The 20,593-nt window shown below is 48.0% G+C and overlaps 1 protein-coding gene across 2 annotated transcripts in view; it reads right to left on the minus strand.

The window, feature by feature from the left end:
• The window catches only part of LOC144889281 (uncharacterized), a 31,575-nt gene extending 13,640 nt beyond the window's left edge, over positions 1-17,935 (minus strand). Inside the window, exons 1-2 of one of the 2 annotated variants that reach the window (XR_013621682.1) lie at positions 17,732-17,935; positions 13,904-14,003 (exon numbers count right to left, since the gene is read on the minus strand). Coding sequence is in view for 1 of the 2 variants with exons in the window: in XM_078769358.1 (XP_078625484.1) it covers positions 13,904-14,003; positions 14,387-14,419 (133 nt within the window). In the remaining variant the exon portion in view is untranslated. Of the gene's footprint in view, positions 1-13,903; positions 14,004-14,386; positions 14,447-17,731 lie in introns of those variants that run through there. The other variant, XM_078769358.1, reaches the window with a different exon arrangement.
• Positions 17,936-20,593: the final 2,658 nt, after the last annotated feature.

Here is a 20,593-nt window from a genome sequence, read left to right on the forward strand (position 1 = left end):
TTGAAAAGAAAGGAATCCTGATCAAGTTGCTGTTGATGTAAGAGAATAACTATTTTTACTCCGATAAATGTATTTTGATTATTGTTCTTTGAACAAATACAGGTTTGTAACATTTATCCCACAAATCGATCAACTTGTCCTATTTAAGGACGCTCAAATTAATTCTTGTGGAGCCCTGCTTGTTATTGAACGTACGAGGAAGATAATCAATTCAGTTCTTGTGAGATGTTATTGGGGAATATTGGATCAAGAGTGGACATGGGGTGCAAATTATTGTCAATAACTAAGTAAATAACGTCAATTGTGGTTATACACCTGTTATGGGAATTTCCCATTGATTTCAATGAAAGTTAAATACATGTGTTGACAAATATTGCAAAACAAATCAATGTAACTTATCAATGAAATATTTTACATGCATTGGGTCTTGACCCGCTCCATCCTCGGTGAAAGTACTTTCGTCTAAGATTGCACTTGTAAATGATTCGGTCAAATCGTGAAGAATTTTCTTTCTTTGTTACCTCCGCCACCAAAGGTGGATGGGGGTTATGTTTTTACCCCTGTTTGTTTGTTTGTGAACACGATATCTCAAAAAGTTGTGGACGGATTCGGACAAAATTTGGCAGTGAGGTAGTGTATGTGACAAAGACGAAATGATTAGATTTTGGTAAAGATCCGGATTCGGCTACGAGAATGTTTTACGTGATCCTTCATCATTGAGAGATAGGGTCAGAAACGGTACATAGCAGGATATCTCAAAAAGTTATGGACGGATTTTGACGAAACAGATTGCACAGGTTGTGTGTGTGACAAGGAAGAATCGATTCAATTTTGCTGAAGATCCGGATCCGACGAGTCACATTTTTTAAAGTGATTCGTCACCAATGGGAGATTGGGCCAAAAACGATTTTGTTTCACAAACGATTTGCCAAAAACGACAAAAACGATTAATGGGAAAAACGATACAGCAGGAAATCTCCAAAAGTTGTGGACGGATGATTTTGATTAAATGTGATTCTGTATTGTGATTTTCTGGTCTACTCTGGGATACAAAACGTAAACTATCCACCTGGCAGAGGTATGCTCTATACTGAGTGCCGTTCTCGTGAATTCAGTCTGCATTTGATGGGCCAGCGTACTCCTGACCACTTGCGCACAAGACGGAAAGCGAAGCGGGTTCCTTTAGTGGATCCGACCGTCATGTTTGAATAGAGTTTGGACGTTTGGGCGATTTGGTAGGTCTCGACCGGCGATTGTAGGACCGAAAGATCCATGAGGGTGAGAGTGGATCACGTGCAGGGTCGTGTTCTCTAAATTGCTGGATTCCTTTCTTGAAGTTTTACTCTTTGGTCCAGCATGAATTTTATGGGTTCTTGAGGTTCCCGTCAGTGGTTGGGGTGAGCACAACGACCAAGGTCAGTGGATATGTTGAGGGCAAGGGGTATTGCTCTCATGGTGGTGGATCGTGGCACTGGGGGCCATCTCTTCCCTTCCCTTGGCTGGTGATCTCATGTGACTTCACACATCTGCAGAGTTCCCTCCGGGTCATACTCCTCCTTACATCCTGTGAGATGGGGTAGGGGTTGAGCAGAGGCAGCCTCACTGAACCTTCTCGGGTGAGCCAGCTAAGGGAAGGGTGCATTTTCGCGATGCCCGCCCACCAACGTTGAGCTGTGATCCAGGGTCGTGTGGTCCATCGTATACTTTTCATCAACCATTTTGGATAAACACATTTCTATCCGTTCAAAAACATACAGAACGAGAAAGAGCAATTAATGGTTGCACACCCTCGCTTGGACTTTCTACCTCTGCCATCGAAGGTGGATGGAGGTCTGTATTTTTTTATTTTTTTTTTGTTTGTTTGCAAGATCGAGGCTCGTGAAAGAGCGAACATTAATCACACAGAAAGACAAACCGACACACAAACATATAACATCGGGAGCGGTAGACAAGATGGGGAGAGAGGGGGAAGGACACAATCACAACATTTGAGAGCAGGGACCGAGAGACATGGAGACATCGAGAGATCTGAGAGAGGGCGAGGGCTTTGGGGGAGGGCATGGGAAGGGGGAGGGGGGGTGGGAGAGGTATAAAACATATGGACACGGCCAGGACTTCCAGGAAAGAAGTTGGAATTTCAAACAAGGTGGATCTGGGGTGAATTAGCGGGGGTAGAAAAGATCAAGGTTTTGGATGGGGGAAGATAAGAGATGGTGGTGAACAGCTGTTTTAAAGACCTGGAGGGAGGAGTGGGATTGAAGGGAGTGAGGGAGTTTGTTCCAGAGGCGGGAGAAAAGAGGAATGAAAGAGTGAAGGTGAGCAGAGAGCCGAGATTTCGGCAGTTTAACCATCAGAGGGTTGCTGGCAGATCTTGTGCGACCTGTAGGAATATTTGGAGGACAGAGCACAGAGAGAGCTGGGGGTGCAAGGCCGGAGAGGAGTCGGTAGAAGACAGAAAGACCACCTACCTGCTTGCGGTGAGTGAGTGAAAGGCCCTCAGAGATAGCTTCATCGCGGGAGATTCCAATAATTCTGAAAGCTTTGGTTTCAACAGCGTGAAGCCGAGCTAGGTGTGAGGCAAGAGCACCGGCCCGGCCCATAGGGGAGAACAGTATTCCATTGAGCTGCGGATGAAAGCCTTGTATGTGGTGAGGAGCTCAGGTGTGCCGAGGAAGGACTTCGCACGACGGAGGATGCCCAGTCGGCGACTGGCTTTGGAGGCCAGCTTGGAAATGTGGTTTTCCCAAGAAAGATCATGGCAGATAGTGAGACCCAAAAGCTTGAGCGACAGAACTTCTTGGAGAGGATTGTTGAGAAAGTAGATGGGAGGGTTGTCCAGTCGATCTTTTCGGAGAGACATAGTAAGAGTGTGGGATTTGTCAGGATTGAAAGACATGTTCCACTTGTTTGACCAGTCTGTGATTTTGTCCAAGTCTTCAGAGAGTGAGGAGGCTGCAGACTGCCGATCTGAGGGAAGAGCAATGGAGCGGCAGAGAGTGGAGTCATCAGCAAAAAGATAGAGAGGATTTTCAAGTGAGTCAGAGAGATCATTGATGAAGACCAGAAAAAGCACAGGGCCCAGAACACTGCCTTGGGGCACTCCAGCCTGAACAGGAAGAGGAGATGAGAGAACCCCATTCAGGGCCACACGTTGACGATGACTAGAGAGGAAGTCAGCCAGCCATACGTGGAGATTTCCATGGATACCAAAGGAGGAGAGTTTGGTGAGCAGAGCGGGGTGCCAGACCGTATCGAAGGCACGTGATATGTCGAGGGAGACAGCTCTAATTTCCTGTTTGGCATTGAGGACCTCCATCCATTGTTGAGACAGCAGAAGCAGCATGTCCAGAGTAGCGTGACCTGGTCTGAAACCAAATTGATGCTCAGAGATCAAGCCATTGGAGAAGAGGAAAGATTTCATATCCGAAGCAATGATGGATTCCATGACTTTGCTGATAATTGGGAGAAGGCTGATTGGTCTGTCGTTGCTAGGATCTGTTTTTGCACCTTTTTTGTGCAAAGCGGTGATGTTGGCCGATTTCCAAGCAGATGGCAGTTGACCTTGAGCAAAAGAGAGGGTGAAGAGAACAGAGAGAGGGTGAGATAGAGCGGCAGAGCAGGATTTTAGGACCCGTGGGCTGATGCCGTCGGGTCCAGTTGCAGAATCAGAGTCGAGGGTTGACAAACTTTTCCACCTTGTCAGGAGGAAAGGACACGGAGTCCAGGAGCAGCTGGGTACGACTGGGTATGGTGGGTACAGAGAGGGATGGGTTTGGGACACAAGATTTAGAGGCAAACACAGAGTTGAGGCATTCAGCTTTTTCACGTGCGGAGTCAGCTGTGTAGCCGTTTGAGGTAAGGGAGGGGATGGAGGAGGAACAAACACCAGAAACGGATTTGACCAGACACCACCAGGTTTTGGAAGAGGGAGACAGATAAGAGAGTTCGGTCTTGAGAACGGAGAGATATTGTTTCCTGGCTCTCATGAGGGTGGACACACACTTGTTTCGGGCTTTGTGAAAGGAAATGAGATTTCCTTCCGTTGGATTTGCTTTCCAGGAGACGAAGGCAAGTTGTTTCTGGGCAACAGCCTCACCACAAGATTCCGTGTACCATGGACGGGAGGAAGGGTATGACAACTGAAGACGAGATGGGATAAATCTGTGCATGAGGGAGAGCAATTTACTTTGGAAGAATTCCCAGGATGAGTTGATGTCAGAGGTGGTAGAGATGGGAGACCAGTCCAGATGATTGATGGCTGCTTGAAGACCGTGCCAGTTGGCCTGAGTGAAATGCCAGACTCGTCGACGCTGAGCAGGCTCCCCGAGAATGGTCAGAGAGATGTCCACTTTAACAAGGACATGATCAGATGATCCGATTGGTGCAGAAGAGGAGCAGCAGACATTTTCAGGGAAGTTAGTCAGTACCAAGTCGAGAAGAGAAGACGCTCCGTTGACTGAGATCCGGGTCGGGAAATTGACAGATTGTGTCAGTCCCAGTGAGTCGCAGACGTCCTTTGCTGAGGAGCCATGGCTGGTGAGGGAGGTACCCACACCCAGCCAACTGGAATGACGACAGTTGAAATCACCACATATGAGGAAGAGAGAGTTGGGATGAGTAGATAGAAGTTGGTCCATATTATCAGACAGCGAGATGTAGATGGAGTCATCACTGTTTGGTGGACGGTACAACACACATATGAACAAGAGGTGGGAGCAAAGGGGAAGCCGTAGCCAGAGGTATTCCTGGGGGTGAGGTGGAGAGAGTACAGTGCAGGGCGAGTGAGGACGAGAGTTTTTGATAAAGATAGCAACCCCACCTCCAGGACGAGGCTCAGGTCTATCATACCGGAGGAGGGAGTAACCCGGGAGAGATACTAAGGAATCAGAGACATCATGAAGGAGGAAAGTTTCTGTTAAGCAGATCATGTCTGGTTTGACAGAAGCAACCTGTATGGAGAGATCAGTTAAGTTTGAACGAAGACCCCGGATGTTTGAGGTCCATACCGTTAATGAAGAGGAAGGGGGAGCATCGGATACAGAACAGGGGGGAGGAGGGGCAGGGTAAGATGTGGAAGAGGTGGAAGAGGTAGGGAGAGCTGTTGAAGGTGTGTCAGAGATTTCAGAATAGCTCGGAGAAAGAGAAGGATGGGGCGGACAAAAGGTTTGATGGTGATTGGGTGAGGCACAATGAGGTGTTATTTGAGGAGGGGGAAGAGCGAGGCAGAAGGTTGGGGGAGATGGAGGTGAGAGTTGGAAGGGGGAAGAATCGGGGAGGACGCTTTGAGGAGGGGGAGTGAGAGGGCGGAAATTGAGAAGAAATGAGGGTGGGGAGATTTGAAGGGGAGGGGCGAGGGGGGAGTTTGGGAGGGAAGGGACAAGGGGAGGGATTTGAAAGGGATGGGATATGGGGGAGATTTGGAGGGGAGGGGTGAGGGAGGAGTCTAGGAGGGGAGGGGTGAGGGGGTAGTTTAGGAGGGAGGGGCAAGGGGGGAGATTTGAAAGGGATGGGTGATGGGGAAGATTTGGAGGGGAGGGGTTATGGGGAAGATTTGGAGGAGAGGGGTGAGATTTGATTTTAGAAAGTGTACGATTAATGGGAAACGAACATTTATTGCAAAATGAGTTTCTTGGTTGCACACCCTCGCTTGGACTTTCTACCTCTGCCATCGAAGGTGGATGGAGGTCTGTATCTGTTTGTGAACAGGATATCTCAAAAGTTTGTGGCCAGATTCGGACAAAAAATTGTGGACAGGTTGAGTGTGTGATGAAGTCGAATCGATTCGATTTTGGTGAAGATACGAATCCGGATACGAGAATTTTTGAAAATTTTAAGTGATTCTTCACCATTGAGTGATTGGACCAAAAGATATGCAGCATCATATTTCAAAAAGGTGTGGATGATTTATGACAAAACTTGGTGGATGAGTTTGGTAAGTGACAAGAACAAGCCGATTAGCTTTGAGTTCAGGTCCAGGTCTAGATCCGACCTGTCAGTGGATACAAAACGTAAACTGTTCAGCCTGGCAGGGGTATGCGCTCTACCGAGTGCCGGTCTAGTTTTACATGCGACCTGCTGCCATGTTCGAATCTGGGTGAACATTTCCAAACAGCAAACTGACCAAAGCCCTCACCATGCATGCCCAGAGATAATAAAAGGTGTTGTAGCTGAGAGAAGGCAAGGGCAGGCAACAATCATATCACCTGAGAAATAAAACTTGATCAAAATCCAGATATGACTTTACAATACCAGCGACAGTCCAACTACCTACATCTCCAAACACCAAAAACTGTCCAACTACCTACATCTCCAAACACCAAATCACAAAAACTGTCCAACTACCTGCACTCCAAGCAGCATCCCACAGAGACTGTGCAACTACACACACCTCCAAGCAGCATCCCACAAAAACTGTCCAACTACCTACATCTCCAAACACCAAATCACAAAAACTGTCCAACTACCTGCACTCCAAGCAGCATCCCACAGAGACTGTGCAACTACACACACCTCCAAGCAGCATCCCACAAAAACTGTCCAACTACCTACACCTCCAAGCAGCATCCCACAGAGACTGTGCAACTACCTACACCTCCAAGCAGCATCCCACAGAGACTGTGCAACTACCTACACCTCCAAGCAGCATCCCACAGAGACTGTGCAACTACACACACCTCCAAGCAGCGTACCACAGACACTGTGAAACTACCTACACATACAAGCAGCATACCACAGCGACTGTACAACTACCTACACATACAAGCAGCATAACACAGAGACTGTACAACTACACACACCTCCAAGCAGCATCCCACAGACACTGTGAAACTACCTACACATACAAGCAGCATACCACAGCGACTGAGCAACTACCTACACATACAAGCAGCATACCAAAGCGAATGTGCAACTACCTACACCAACAAGCAGCATATCACAGCGACTGTCCAACTACATACACCTACAAGCAGCATCCCACAGGGACTGCAACTACCTACACCTACAAGCAGCATACCAGAGACTGTGCAACTACCTACACCTACAAGCAGTATACCACAGACACTGTGCAACTACCTACACCTACAAGCAGCATACCACAGGGACTGTGCAACTATGTACACCTACAAGCAGCATACCACAGCGACTGTGCAACTACCTACACCTACAAGCAGCATACCACAGCGACTGTGCAACTATGTACACCTCCAAGCAGAATACCACAGAGACTGTGCAACTACCTTCACCTACAAGCAGCATACCACAGAGACTGTGCAACTACCTACACCAACAAGCAGCATACCACAGCGACACTGCAACTACCTACACATACAAGCAGCATACCACAGCGAATGTGCAACTACCTACACATACAAGCAGCATACCACAGCGCCTGTGCAACTACCTTCACATACAAGCAGCATACCACAGCGAATGTGCAACTACCTACACCAACAAGCAGCATGCCACAGCGACTGTCCAACTACATACACATACAAGCAGCATCCCACAGAGACTGTGCAACTACGTACACCTACAAGCAGTATACCACAGCGACTGTGCAACTATGTACACCTACAAGCAGCATACCACAGAGACTGTGCAGTGTGCAACTACCTACACCTTCCAGCAGCATACCACAGAGACTGTGCAACTACCTACACCTACAAGCAGCATCCCACAGAGACTGTGCAACTACGTACACCTACAAGCAGCATACCACAGCGACTGTGCAACAACCTACACATACAAGGAGCATACCACAGCGACTGTGCAACTACCTACACCAACAAGCAGCATACCACAGCGACACTACAACTACCTACACATACAAGCAGCATACCACAGCGAATGTGCAACTACCTACACATACAAGCAGCATACCACAGCGACTGTGCAACTACCTACACATACAAGCAAAATACCACAGCGAATGTGCAACTACCTACACCAACAAGCAGCATGCCACAGCGACTGTCCAACTACATACACATACAAGCAGCATACCACAGCGACTGTGCAACTACGTACACCAACAAGCAGCATACCACAGCGACTGTGCAACTACCTACACCTACAAGCAGCATCCCACAGACTGTGCAACTACCTACACCTACAAGCAGCATACCACAGCGACTGTGCAACTACCTACACCTACAAGCAGCATACCACAGCGACTGTGCAACTATGTACACTGACAAGCAGCATACCACAGAGACTGTCCAACTACCTCCACCTCCAAGCAGCATACCACAGAGACTGTCCAACTAGATACAAGAACAAGCAGCGTACCACAGAGACTGTGCAACTGCCGAAACCAACAAGCAGCGCACCACAGAGACTGTGCAACTACCTGCACCTACAAGCAGCGTACCACAGAGACTGTGCAACTACCTGCACCTACAAGCAGTGTACCACAGAGACTGTGCAACTGCCGAAACCAACAAGCAGCGCACCACAGAGACTGTGCAACTACCTGCACCTACAAGCAGCATACCACAGAGACTGTGCAACTACCTGCACCTACAAGCAGCATACCACAGCGACTGTGCAGCTACCTACACCTACAAGCAGCATACCACAGCGACTGTGCAACTATGTACACCGACAAGCAGCATACCACAGAGACTGTCCAACTACCTCCACCTCCAAGCAGCATACCACAGAGACTGTCCAACTAGATACAACAACAAGCAGCGTACGACAGAGACTGTGCAACTGCCGAAACCAACAAGCAGCGTACCACAGAGACTGTCCAACTACCTGCACCTACAAGCAGCATACCACAGAGACTGTGCAACTGCCGAAACCAACAAGCAGCGCACCACAGAGACTGTGCAACTACCTGCACCTACAAGCAGCGTACCACAGAGACTGTGCAACTACCTGCACCTACAAGCAGTGTACCACAGAGACTGTGCAACTGCCGAAACCAACAAGCAGCGCACCACAGAGACTGTGCAACTACCTGCACCTACAAGCAGCATACCACAGCGACTGTGCAACTACCTACACCTACAAGCAGCATACCACAGCGACTGTGCAACTATGTACACCGACAAGCAGCATACCACAGAGACTGTCCAACTACCTCCACCTCCAAGCAGCATACCACAGAGACTGTCCAACTAGATACAACAACAAGCAGCGTACGACAGAGACTGTGCAACTGCCGAAACCAACAAGCAGCGCACCACAGAGACTGTGCAACTACCTACACCAACAAGCAACGTACCACAGAGACTGTGCAACTGCCGACACCAACAAGCAGCGTACCACAGAGACTGTCCAACTACCTGCACCTACAAGCAGCGTACCACAGAGAATGTGCAACTGCCGAAACCAACAAGCAGCGCACCACAGAGACTGTGCAACCACATGCACCTACAAGCAGCGTACCACAGAGACTGTGCAACTACCTGCACCTACAAGCAGCGCACCACAGAGACTGTGCAACTACCTGCACCTACAAGCAGAATACCACAGCGACTGTGCAACTACCTACACCTACAACCAGCATACCACAGCGACTGTGCAGCTATGTACACCGACAAGCAGCATACCACAGACACTGTCCAACTACCTCCACCTTCAAGCAGCATACTACAGAGACTGTCCAACTAGATACAACAACAAGCAGCGTACGACAGAGACTGTGCAACTGCCGAAACCAACAAGCAGCGCACCACAGAGACTGTGCAACTACCTACACCAACAAGCAACGTACCACAGAGACTGTGCAACTGCCGAAACCAACAAGCAGCGTACCACAGAGACTGTCCAACTACCTGCACCTACAAGCAGCGTACCACAGAGACTGTGCAACTGCCGAAACCAACAAGCAGCGCACCACAGAGACTGTGCAACTACCTGCACCTACAAGCAGCGTACCACAGAGACTGTGCAACTACCTGCACCTACAAGCAGCGCACCACAGAGACTGTCCAACTACCTGCACCTACAAGCAGCGTACCACAGAGACTGTGCAACTGCCGAAACCAACAAGCAGCGCACCACAGAGACTGTGCAACTACCTGCACCTACAAGCAGCGTACCACAGAGACTGTGCAACTACCTGCACCTACAAGCAGCATCCCACAGAGACTATGCAACTACCTACACCTACAAGCAGTATACCACAGAGACTGTGCAACTACCTACACCTACAAGCAGCATACCACAGCGACTGTGCAACTATGTACACCTACAAGCAGCATACCACAGGACTGTGCAACTACCTTCACCTACAAGCAGCATACCACAGAGACTGTGCAACGACCTACACCTACAAGCAGCACACCACTGCGACTGTGCAACTATGTTCACCAACAAGCAGCGTACCACAGAGACTGTGCAACTACCTACACCTACAAGCAGTATACCACAGCGACTGTGCAACTATGTACACCTACAAGCAGCATACCACAGACTGTGCAGTGTGCAACTACCTACACCTTCCAGCAGCATACCACAGAGACTGTGCAACTACCTACACCTACAAGCAGCATCCCACAGAGACTGTGCAACTACGTACACCGACAAGCAGCATACCACAGCGACTGTGCAACAACCTACACATACAAGGAGCATACCACAGCGACTGTGCAACTACCTACACCAACAAGCAGCATACCACAGCGACACTACAACTACCTACACATACAAGCAGCATACCACAGCGAATGTGCAACTACCTACACATACAAGCAGCATGCCACAGCGACTGTCCAACTACATACACATACAAGCAGCATACCACAGCGACTGTGCAACTACGTACACCAACAAGCAGCATACCACAGCGACTGTGCAACTACCTACACCTACAAGCAGCATCCCACAGACTGTGCAACTACCTACACCTACAAGCAGCATACCACAGAGACTGTGCAACTACCTACACCTACAAGCAGCATACCACAGCGACTGTGCAACTACCTACACCTACAAGCAGCATACCACAGCGACTGTGCAACTATGTACACTGACAAGCAGCATACCACAGAGACTGTCCAACTACCTCCACCTCCAAGCAGCATACCACAGAGACTGTCCAACTAGATACAACAACAAGCAGCGTACCACAGAGACTGTGCAACTGCCGAAACCAACAAGCAGCGCACCACAGAGACTGTGCAACTACCTGCACCTACAAGCAGTGTACCACAGCGACTGTGCAACTACCTACACCTACAAGCAGCATACCACAGCGACTGTGCAACTATGTACACCGACAAGCAGCATACCACAGAGACTGTCCAACTACCTCCACCTCCAAGCAGCATACCACAGAGACTGTCCAACGAGATACAACAACAAGCAGCGTACCACAGAGACTGTCCAACTACCTGCACCTACAAGCAGCGTACCACAGAGACTGTGCAACTGCCGAAACCAACAAGCAGCGCACCACAGAGCCTGTGCAACTACCTGCACCTACAAGCAGCGTACCACAGAGACTGTGCAACTACCTGCACCTACAAGCAGTGTACCACAGAGACTGTGCAACTGCCGAAACCAACAAGCAGCGCACCACAGAGACTGTGCAACTACCTGCACCTACAAGCAGCATACCACAGCGACTGTGCAACTACCTACACCTACAAGCAGCATACCACAGCGACTGTGCAACTATGTACACCGACAAGCAGCATACCACAGAGACTGTCCAACTACCTCCACCTCCAAGCAGCATACCACAGAGACTGTCCAACTAGATACAACAACAAGCAGCGTACGACAGAGACTGTGCAACTGCCGAAACCAACAAGCAGCGCACCACAGAGACTGTGCAACTACCTACACCAACAAGCAACGTACCACAGAGACTGTGCAACTGCCGACACCAACAAGCAGCGTACCACAGAGACTGTCCAACTACCTGCACCTACAAGCAGCGTACCACAGAGACTGTGCAACTGCCGAAACCAACAAGCAGCGCACCACAGAGACTGTGCAACTACCTGCACCTACAAGCAGCGTACCACAGAGACTGTGCAACTACCTGCACCTACAAGCAGCGCACCACAGAGACTGTGCAACTACCTGCACCTACAAGCAGCATACCACAGCGACTGTGCAGCTATGTACACCGACAAGCAGCATACCACAGACACTGTCCAACTACCTCCACCTTCAAGCAGCATACCACAGAGACTGTCCAACTAGATACAACAACAAGCAGCGTACGACAGAGACTGTGCAACTGCCGAAACCAACAAGCAGCGCACCACAGAGACTGTGCAACTACCTACACCAACAAGCAACGTACCACAGAGACTGTGCAACTGCCGAAACCAACAAGCAGCGTACCACAGAGACTGTCCAACTACCTGCACCTACAAGCAGCGTACCACAGAGACTGTGCAACTGCCGAAACCAACAAGCAGCGCACCACAGAGACTGTGCAACTACCTGCACCTACAAGCAGCGTACCACAGAGACTGTGCAACTACCTGCACCTACAAGCAGCGCACCACAGAGACTGTCCAACTACCTGCACCTACAAGCAGCGTACCACAGAGACTGTGCAACTACCTTCACCTACAAGCAGCATACCACAGAGACTGTGCAACTGCCGAAACCAACAAGCAGCGCACCACAGAGACTGTGCAACTACCTACACCTACAAGCAGCGTACCACAGAGACTGTGCAACTACCTGCACCTACAAGCAGCATCCCACAGAGACTATGCAACTACCTACACCTACAAGCAGTATACCACAGAGACTGTGCAACTACCTCCACCTACAAGCAGCATACCACACAGACTGTGCAACTACCTACACCTACAAGCAGCATACCACAGCGACTGTGCAACTATGTACACCTACAAGCAGCATACCACAGGACTGTGCAACTACCTTCACCTACAAGCAGCATACCACAGAGACTGTGCAACGACCTACACCTACAAGCAGCACACCACAGCGACTGTGCAACTATGTTCACCGACAAGCAGCATCCAACAGAGACTGTGCAACTACCTACACCTACAAGCAGCATACCACAGAGACTGTGCAACTACCTACACCTACAAGCAGTATACCACAGCGACTGTGCAACTATGTACACCTACAAGCAGCATACGACAAAGACTGTCCCACTACCTCCACCTACAAGCAGCACACCACAGCGACTGTGCAACTATGTTCACCGACAAGCAGCATCCAACAGAGACTGTGCAACTACCTACACCTTCAAGCAGCATACCACAGAGACTGTGCAACTACCTACACCTACAAGCAGCATACCACAGAGACTGTGCAACTACCTACACCTACAAGCAGCATACGACAAAGACTGTCCCACTACCTCCACCTACAAGCAGCATAACGCAGAGACTGTGCAACGACCAACACCGACAAGCAGCATCCCACAGAGACTGTGCAACTACCGAAACCAACAAACAGCATACCACAGCGACTGTGCAACTACCTACACCTACAAGCAGAATACCACAGAGACTGTGCAACGACCTACACCTACAAGCAGCACAACACAGCGACTGTGCAACTACCTACACCTACAAGCAGCATACCACAGAGACTGTGCAACTACCTACACATACAAGCAGCATACCACAAAGAATGTCCAACTACCTACACCAACAAGCAGCATACCACAGAGACTGTGCAACTACCTACACATACAAGCAGCATACCACAGAGACTGTGCAACTACCTACACCTACAAGCAGCGTACCACAGAGACTGTGCAACTGCCGAAACCAACAAGCAGCGCACCACAGAGACTGTGCAACTACCTACACCAACAAGCAGCGTACCACAGCGACTGTGCAACTGCCGAAACCAACAAGCAGCGTACCACAGAGACTGTCCAACTACCTGCACCTACAAGCAGCGTACCACAGAGACTGTGCAACTACCTGCACCTTCAACTTACAGTTGCAGTGTGCCCGAGGACGACGAGTGACGAGTGACGAGTGACGAGCCGGAGGGTGGTTGTTCTTCTTCTTCTTCCTCTGGGGGTCAACTTCCTGGATCTGGAACGGGAAGTGATATTTTTTTCTTTTATTCTTTCCTTTACCCTGTGGATGGTCCATCGATTTTATATATAATTATAAACCGAAGGGTTTTATATATATATATATATAAGTCCTTAAGGGTCAACGAGATTATTTAAATATCTTTCAAAAAAACAACAACATTTCATTTTACGGTCGGTTGAATGTGACGTCACGACAAGGAACGGTGGACGATTTCAAATGCATTAATTAGCTTTTCAGTGATTAATTATTGATTAATTGGTTTAGATTCAAAAGGGTGGAGGCCCGGGTGCCCGGGGCGTCCGTCCGGACGTCTTTGGCTTGAAGGCTCATTTTCCGCGGCGCAACACCTGCGGGGGCCCAGGATCGAGGGTTCGAACCTTTAGCAGTTTGCTTGCAGCTCTCGATCTCATCGTTGATACGTCATCGTGGCCCGCCTTAGCCCGGTGCACCACGACGCCTCCACCGATTGGAGCTCACTTGGAACATGCATTTAACCCCCATGTGATTGATCTAGTTACGTCACCGGCTGGAGCAAGGTTACGTCACCGGCTGGAGCAAGGCGATTCTGCTGCTGGTCTCGCTTGGGGGACCAATGGGTCGCTACAATATTAATATTAATATCGAGCAACACATTTATGCCAATAAATCATCAGCTATTGGAGTTGGACTAAAATCGTAAATACATAAATTGCTGGACAATAATATTAATAATATTCCTTGAACAACAACAACATGTTGTCTGTTCTGATGGTATATTGTCATTACAATATTACATCCTTGTAGTTGCGTACATGTTACTGTTAGATATATGAGAGGTGCGCCGAGTCACAAGTAGAACACATTTGTATTGACTATTGAGTATTGTCTAAACACTCGGTATTATATTACTAATTATTATTATTCTTATTACATGGAAGCGTAAGATTTATTATGCAGGCAGGCATGCATAAACTTTTACAAATAACACTGCATGTGATGAAATGAAAGTGAGCCTCCTTGTTGAAATATATACATAATTGGTTTTTGTCCAATAAAAAGGTGAAAAACACTGTACGGTATATTTATTTCTTGCCTCCGATCCTAAATGCATTGTACAGTCACGTGAAAGAGTAAGTAGGGGAAGGCGGGGCAAGTTGAGCATCGGGGTAAGTTGAAGTGAGGCACCACCTCCCAGCCATTTATGAATGAGTCAGACTTTGTGGTGGCGCCATCTATAGTATAGATGCCCCATTGCATAAGTCCACGTTGTGCCATATTGTTTTCTAAATTGAAATTGAAACGGAAACCAGTGTTGCAGAGGGAAAAATCCAATTTTCAGCCATAAAAGTAAAAAGGTGTAAAACAGGTAAGTTCACGTTTCTTCCATATGCAGCATGGAGATAATATGGATATCAGATGACAATTATTGTTAGTCCAGGTATGTGTCTCCATTCTTGTCGTAGACTTTAATACGATGGATGCATAGAAGATGTGTGTATGTGGAGACATCTCAGAAAGTTCAGACTGGGGTAAGTTGAGCCAGACCCTACGGGGCAAATCGAGCCATGGCTCAACTTGCCAACTCATGTTGGTGGAGATAATAATAATTAGCATTTATAATGCGCTTTTCCCCAAAGGCTCAAAGCGCTTACAGAATACCATATTATTACCGTACCCCGGTCATTGGATACATTGCGAGCCTGCACCACACTGGGTGTACCATCTCCACACCCCAGTATGCCAGGAGCTTGCAGCCCTATCTGAAAATCGCAAACGGAAGCCATCAGCCAAGAAATCAAAGAGATGCTTGTTCAAAGCTAATGGGAAAAAGACATGTCCCCCAAGATCAAACACCCCTAGTTCCAGTGAGACAGATGGTGATTCAGAAGTTGAGTATGATGACGAATCAGATGTGGACAGTGAATAGGATATCATTGAAGGTGACTTTGTAGTTGTCAAATGTGCTGGCAAATCAAGATTTGTGCATTACATTGCTCGGGTTGATGTACTGAATGGAGAGGAATTTCAGTTTGAAGGTGTCTTCCTGCAGAAAGTTGCTGGAAAAGTTGGATCTGACAACCCAGTGTTTGTTCCAAACCCAAAGGATGAAGCAGGATTTGAACTGCAAGACATCGTGCGTAAGCTGCCACAGCCTAAGTGCGTTGGCAGTTCTGCCCGTTGTTCTGGACAGCTTGTGTTCAATTATTGTGACTTGTCAGTTTGGCAGCTTAATTGACTTGATTTCTGACATGTTTTACTTTTAGTTGCAGATCCAAATGATGAAGCTGGCATTGATGAGCAAGATATTGTGCCTTAATTGCCACAGTCTGACTGTTGGCCTTTCTGGGTGTATTTGGGACACTTTTCTTTTATTGTGACTTGAAACTGTGACAGGTGGATCGAGTTGACTTTTCTTACCACAGTTGACAATCTTGTTTTTCTATGAGAGTGACTCAATTTGTTCGTAACTGATTACTATAACCATGAACACAAGGTAATCATTTCGTTCAGTGTTGTAGAATTTTACAACATTAAATATTTTTTTCTGGCAAAACAATGCTTTTCTACTTTAGTTATCTTTATTTGGGGCAATGATCAACTTACCCCTATGTGGTACAACTTACCCCAGAGGTTGGATCAACTTACCCCTCAGGCGGGCAAGTTGAGCCATTTTGCCTCCGTTTTTTCAAAATGTCACAGTGACTTTCAGTGTGGGGATAGAAAGTAAGAACCAGCTACAAAATGTTTCCCAAGGATTAAATTAGAAGGCAAGATACTCATTTGTGCAAGATCATCAGTAAGTTCAGTCCTAACATTCCAAGAACAAAAACTGGCTCAACTTGCCCCGCCTTCCCCTACACCCCATGTGAAGTTTTGACTTTTTCAACGTATTTCAACGTAATAATAATAATAATAATAATAACTAGCCGAAACCCGTGGAACATCCACGGAAGGGAGGATGTGGTGTATGGATAGAGTGTACCATTATGGATGGCATAGGGGATTTGCTTGTCCGAGTAAGAGTTAGGAAGAAAGATGAGAATGAAGAGTGCGTATATGAACAACGTATTTATTGCAAGCTAATTAAATGACAACGCTACGATATACTTTTGAAAATATCACGTACCGTCTCGAAGTCAATGGCATCCTTTTATCTCTTCGTATACAACTCTGATTTCTACCTTATCGTGAACAGGGTAAAGCCTACTTTGATAATCATGAACGGTGGCAGATGCAGGAGTTGGTGAAACGAAAGGGAGGGGGAGGGGGGGGGCTGATCATGACCGACCCTACGCCAATATGACTCAGCCAGCTGATTCAGAGACAACGCAGGAATTGCAAAGTTACCATCATATTGAGTCAACTTACACACTGGTCTTTGAGGAACAATAAACTGCTCTATTCAAGGTGCTTAAGTTAATCCTTCAAATCATTTAAAAACAACCCAACGTTGACGAAGCATGGCATACGAGGCCCGTTCAAAAAGTTCACGGAACGACGTACTCTCAAAGGTCTGAGGCCAAAATGTTTGTTTTTTCCCCCCCTTACACAACGGAAACAACAACTGGATAGGTAGGGCCGAGGCCTACGCCTACGTTTCGTCACTCGGCGAAGTACACTTTGTTTTAAGCTTTCAGAAGCTGAAGCCTTGGTATTTATTGCTTTATATGATACTGATGGGCTGCTGATCAGTTTCACTTCGTTGTAATCACAGTATATGGAAGACATTATGGTAAACCCACCTGATGAGGTTAGCGTACAGCGCGATCGACGACACCGGCACAAATGGCGGAATGCATGATCAGGATTGTCCAATCAGCGGACGGCTTGTTGCGCCTTCACCCAGCAGACGCCAATACGATGGAGTCGTAAGATGGCGTCGTATCGGCCGTTAATCGGATGCTTTTGGGCCCCAACGTCGGCTAATTCAGATTTTTCGAGTATGGCTGTAGGTGATAAACAAAGAGCGCGGTTCGTAGATCGTAAATCCATTAGTGCCGGGGCATTGGGTCACTGGGTGCGGCGTAAAAGGGATAACAAAGTCGAGTCCTTACGGTATTATTATATAGATAATAATAATAATAATAATAATAATAATAATAATGCATTTATTTTATATAGCGCTTTTCAGGAAGCCCAAAGACGCTTTGACAGAGTGTAAAACATAAAAACAATTGCAAAAAAGACAAGAATCAACAGGGAAATATTCAAAGCAAAAAGGAGGGAGAAGGACAACAGATAGTCAGGGGTTAAATGCTGTGGGTTAAATGTTGAATGCAGTGTTGAACAGGTGGGTCTTGAGTGATGTTTTGAATGTGGTGAGTGAGGAGGAGGAGGACGAGTCTCTGATGGTGTGAGGTAGTGAGTTCCAGAGGGTGGGAGCAGCGATGGAGAAGGCCCTGTCCCCCCAGGATCTGAATTTGGTCCGGATGGGGGTGGGAGTGTGTCTGGAGAGGAGGTCAGCCAGGTAGGATGGGGATGGGGCCAGGTCATGGAGGGCTTTGTAGGTCAAGAGGAGGATTTTGTACTGGATTCTCTGGGAGATGGGGAGCCATCGGGGGGGGTGATGTGGTCACGGGTCCGGGAATGGGTGAGTAGACGGGCAGCGGAGTTCTGAATGTATTGGAGTTTATTGGTGATTGTTGAGGGTGAACCATAGAGGAGGCTATTGCAGTAGTCCAGACGGGAGGTGATGAAGGCGTGGATGAGGGTTTCTGCAGCCGTGGAGGAGAGGGATGGACGGAGACGGGCGATGTTTTTCAGGTGAAAGAAGGCTGTCTTTGTGATCTGTTTAGTGTATTTGTCGAAGGAGAGGGATTGGTCAAAGATTATGCCAAGATTCCGGATGTGAGGGGACGTGGATACTGGGATACCGTCGATGTTGAGGGCAAAGTTATGGGTGGATTTTATGAGCGTTTTTGGGCCAATGATGATTATTTCAGATTTATCATAGTTAAGTTTGAGGAAGTTGATTTGAAGCCAGGATTTTATTTCAGTGATGCAATTTGTCAGGATAGAGTGGGTGGCGGTGCAGATGGACTTGGTGGAGATGAAAAGCTGGATGTCATCGGCGTAGCAGTGGAATTGGAGACCATGACGGCGGATTAAGTGACCGAGGGGGGACAGGTAAAGGATGAAGAGGAGGGGGCCAAGGACTGAACCTTGGGGGACACCTTGGGGGAGGGGAGCAGTGGGGGATTTGCAGTTATTGATGGAGATGAACTGGCGTCTGTCAGAGAGGTATGATTTAATCCAAGAGAGGGCAGTGCCGGTAACGTTAAAGGTGGTTTCAAGTCGGGTGAGGAGGATGGTGTGATCGATAGTGTCAAAGGCGGCGCGGCGCTCAGGTCGAGGAGGATGAGAATGTTGAGGTTGCCAGCGTCAGAGGAGAGGAGAAGGTCGTTGGTGATTTTGAGGAGAGCAGTTTCCAGTACTGTGGTTGGAGCGGAATCCGGATTGGAATGTTTCATACAGGTCATTGGCAGAGAGGTGATGTTTGAGTTGAGTGGCTACAGCGTGTTCCAAAACTTTCGACACAAAGGGTAGGTTGGAGATGGGTCTGAAGTTGTTTAGGGTGTCAGGGTTTAGTCCAGGTTTTTTCAGAATGGGGGTAACAGCAGCAATTTTGAGGGATGGTGGGACGATGCCTGTAGACAGGGAGGAGTTTATTGTTGCAATGATAAGTGGAGAGAGAGAGAGCACAAAGGGAGGCCTTGACAAAGCTGGAGGGGATGGGGTCAAGAGTGCAGGTGGCAGTTTTCATTCCTATGAGGAGTTCAGAGAGGTCAGTAGGGGAGACTGGGGAGAATTGAGACAGGGGATGGCAGGATAAGGGGGGGCAGGTGCGGCGGTGGTCAAGCTGTTGTAGATGTTTTCAATTTTGCGTTGGAAGAATGAAAGGAAGGAGATGCAGTTGTCTACTGTGAATGACTGGGTGGCGGTGTTCAGGGGGCTGAGGAGTTTATTTATTGTAGAGAAGAGTGCTTTTGGCTTTCCGGAGCCAGAGTGGATAAGTTGAGAGTAGTAGGCGGAGCGGGCGCGGGAGAGGGCATCTTTATAGTGTTGTAGGTGGTCCTTGTAGGCTTGGGAGTGAACTGTGAGACCTGTTTTATTGCTGAGTCTTTCAAGTTGGTGAGCACGAGTTTTCATCAGGCGGAGTTCAGGGGTAAACCAGGGAACAGAATGGGTGAAATAAACGGTTTTGGTTTTTATAGGCGCAAGTTGGTCAAGGCAGGAGAGAGTGCGGTTGTAGTAGTCAGTGAGGTCAGAAGGGGTGTGGAGGTCAACGAAGGGAGAAGTGGACATTTTTTCAGAGAGGGTGGATGACAATGAGGTAGGTGAAAGAGCGTTTAGCTTACGGAAGTTGATCGTGCGATAATGCCTTGGTGCTGGGGTGGGAACGTTGACGGTCATAGTGATGGCTAAGTGGTCAGAGAGGGTGAGGTCGGAGCCAGAGAGATGGTGCAAAATCAATCCAGTAGAGCAGACAAGGTCCGAAATGTGACCACGGTTATGGGTAGGAAAGTTGACATGTTGAGTGAGGTTAAAGCAGGTGAGTAAATCAGTGAAGTCAGTGGTCCATGTGGATATTGAAATCACCAAGG

The sequence above is a fragment of the Myxine glutinosa genome, unplaced genomic scaffold (genome assembly GCF_964187855.1).
Source record: "Myxine glutinosa unplaced genomic scaffold, kmMyxGlut1.1 SCAFFOLD_2222, whole genome shotgun sequence".
In the NCBI taxonomy this organism is placed as follows: domain Eukaryota; kingdom Metazoa; phylum Chordata; class Myxini; order Myxiniformes; family Myxinidae; genus Myxine; species Myxine glutinosa.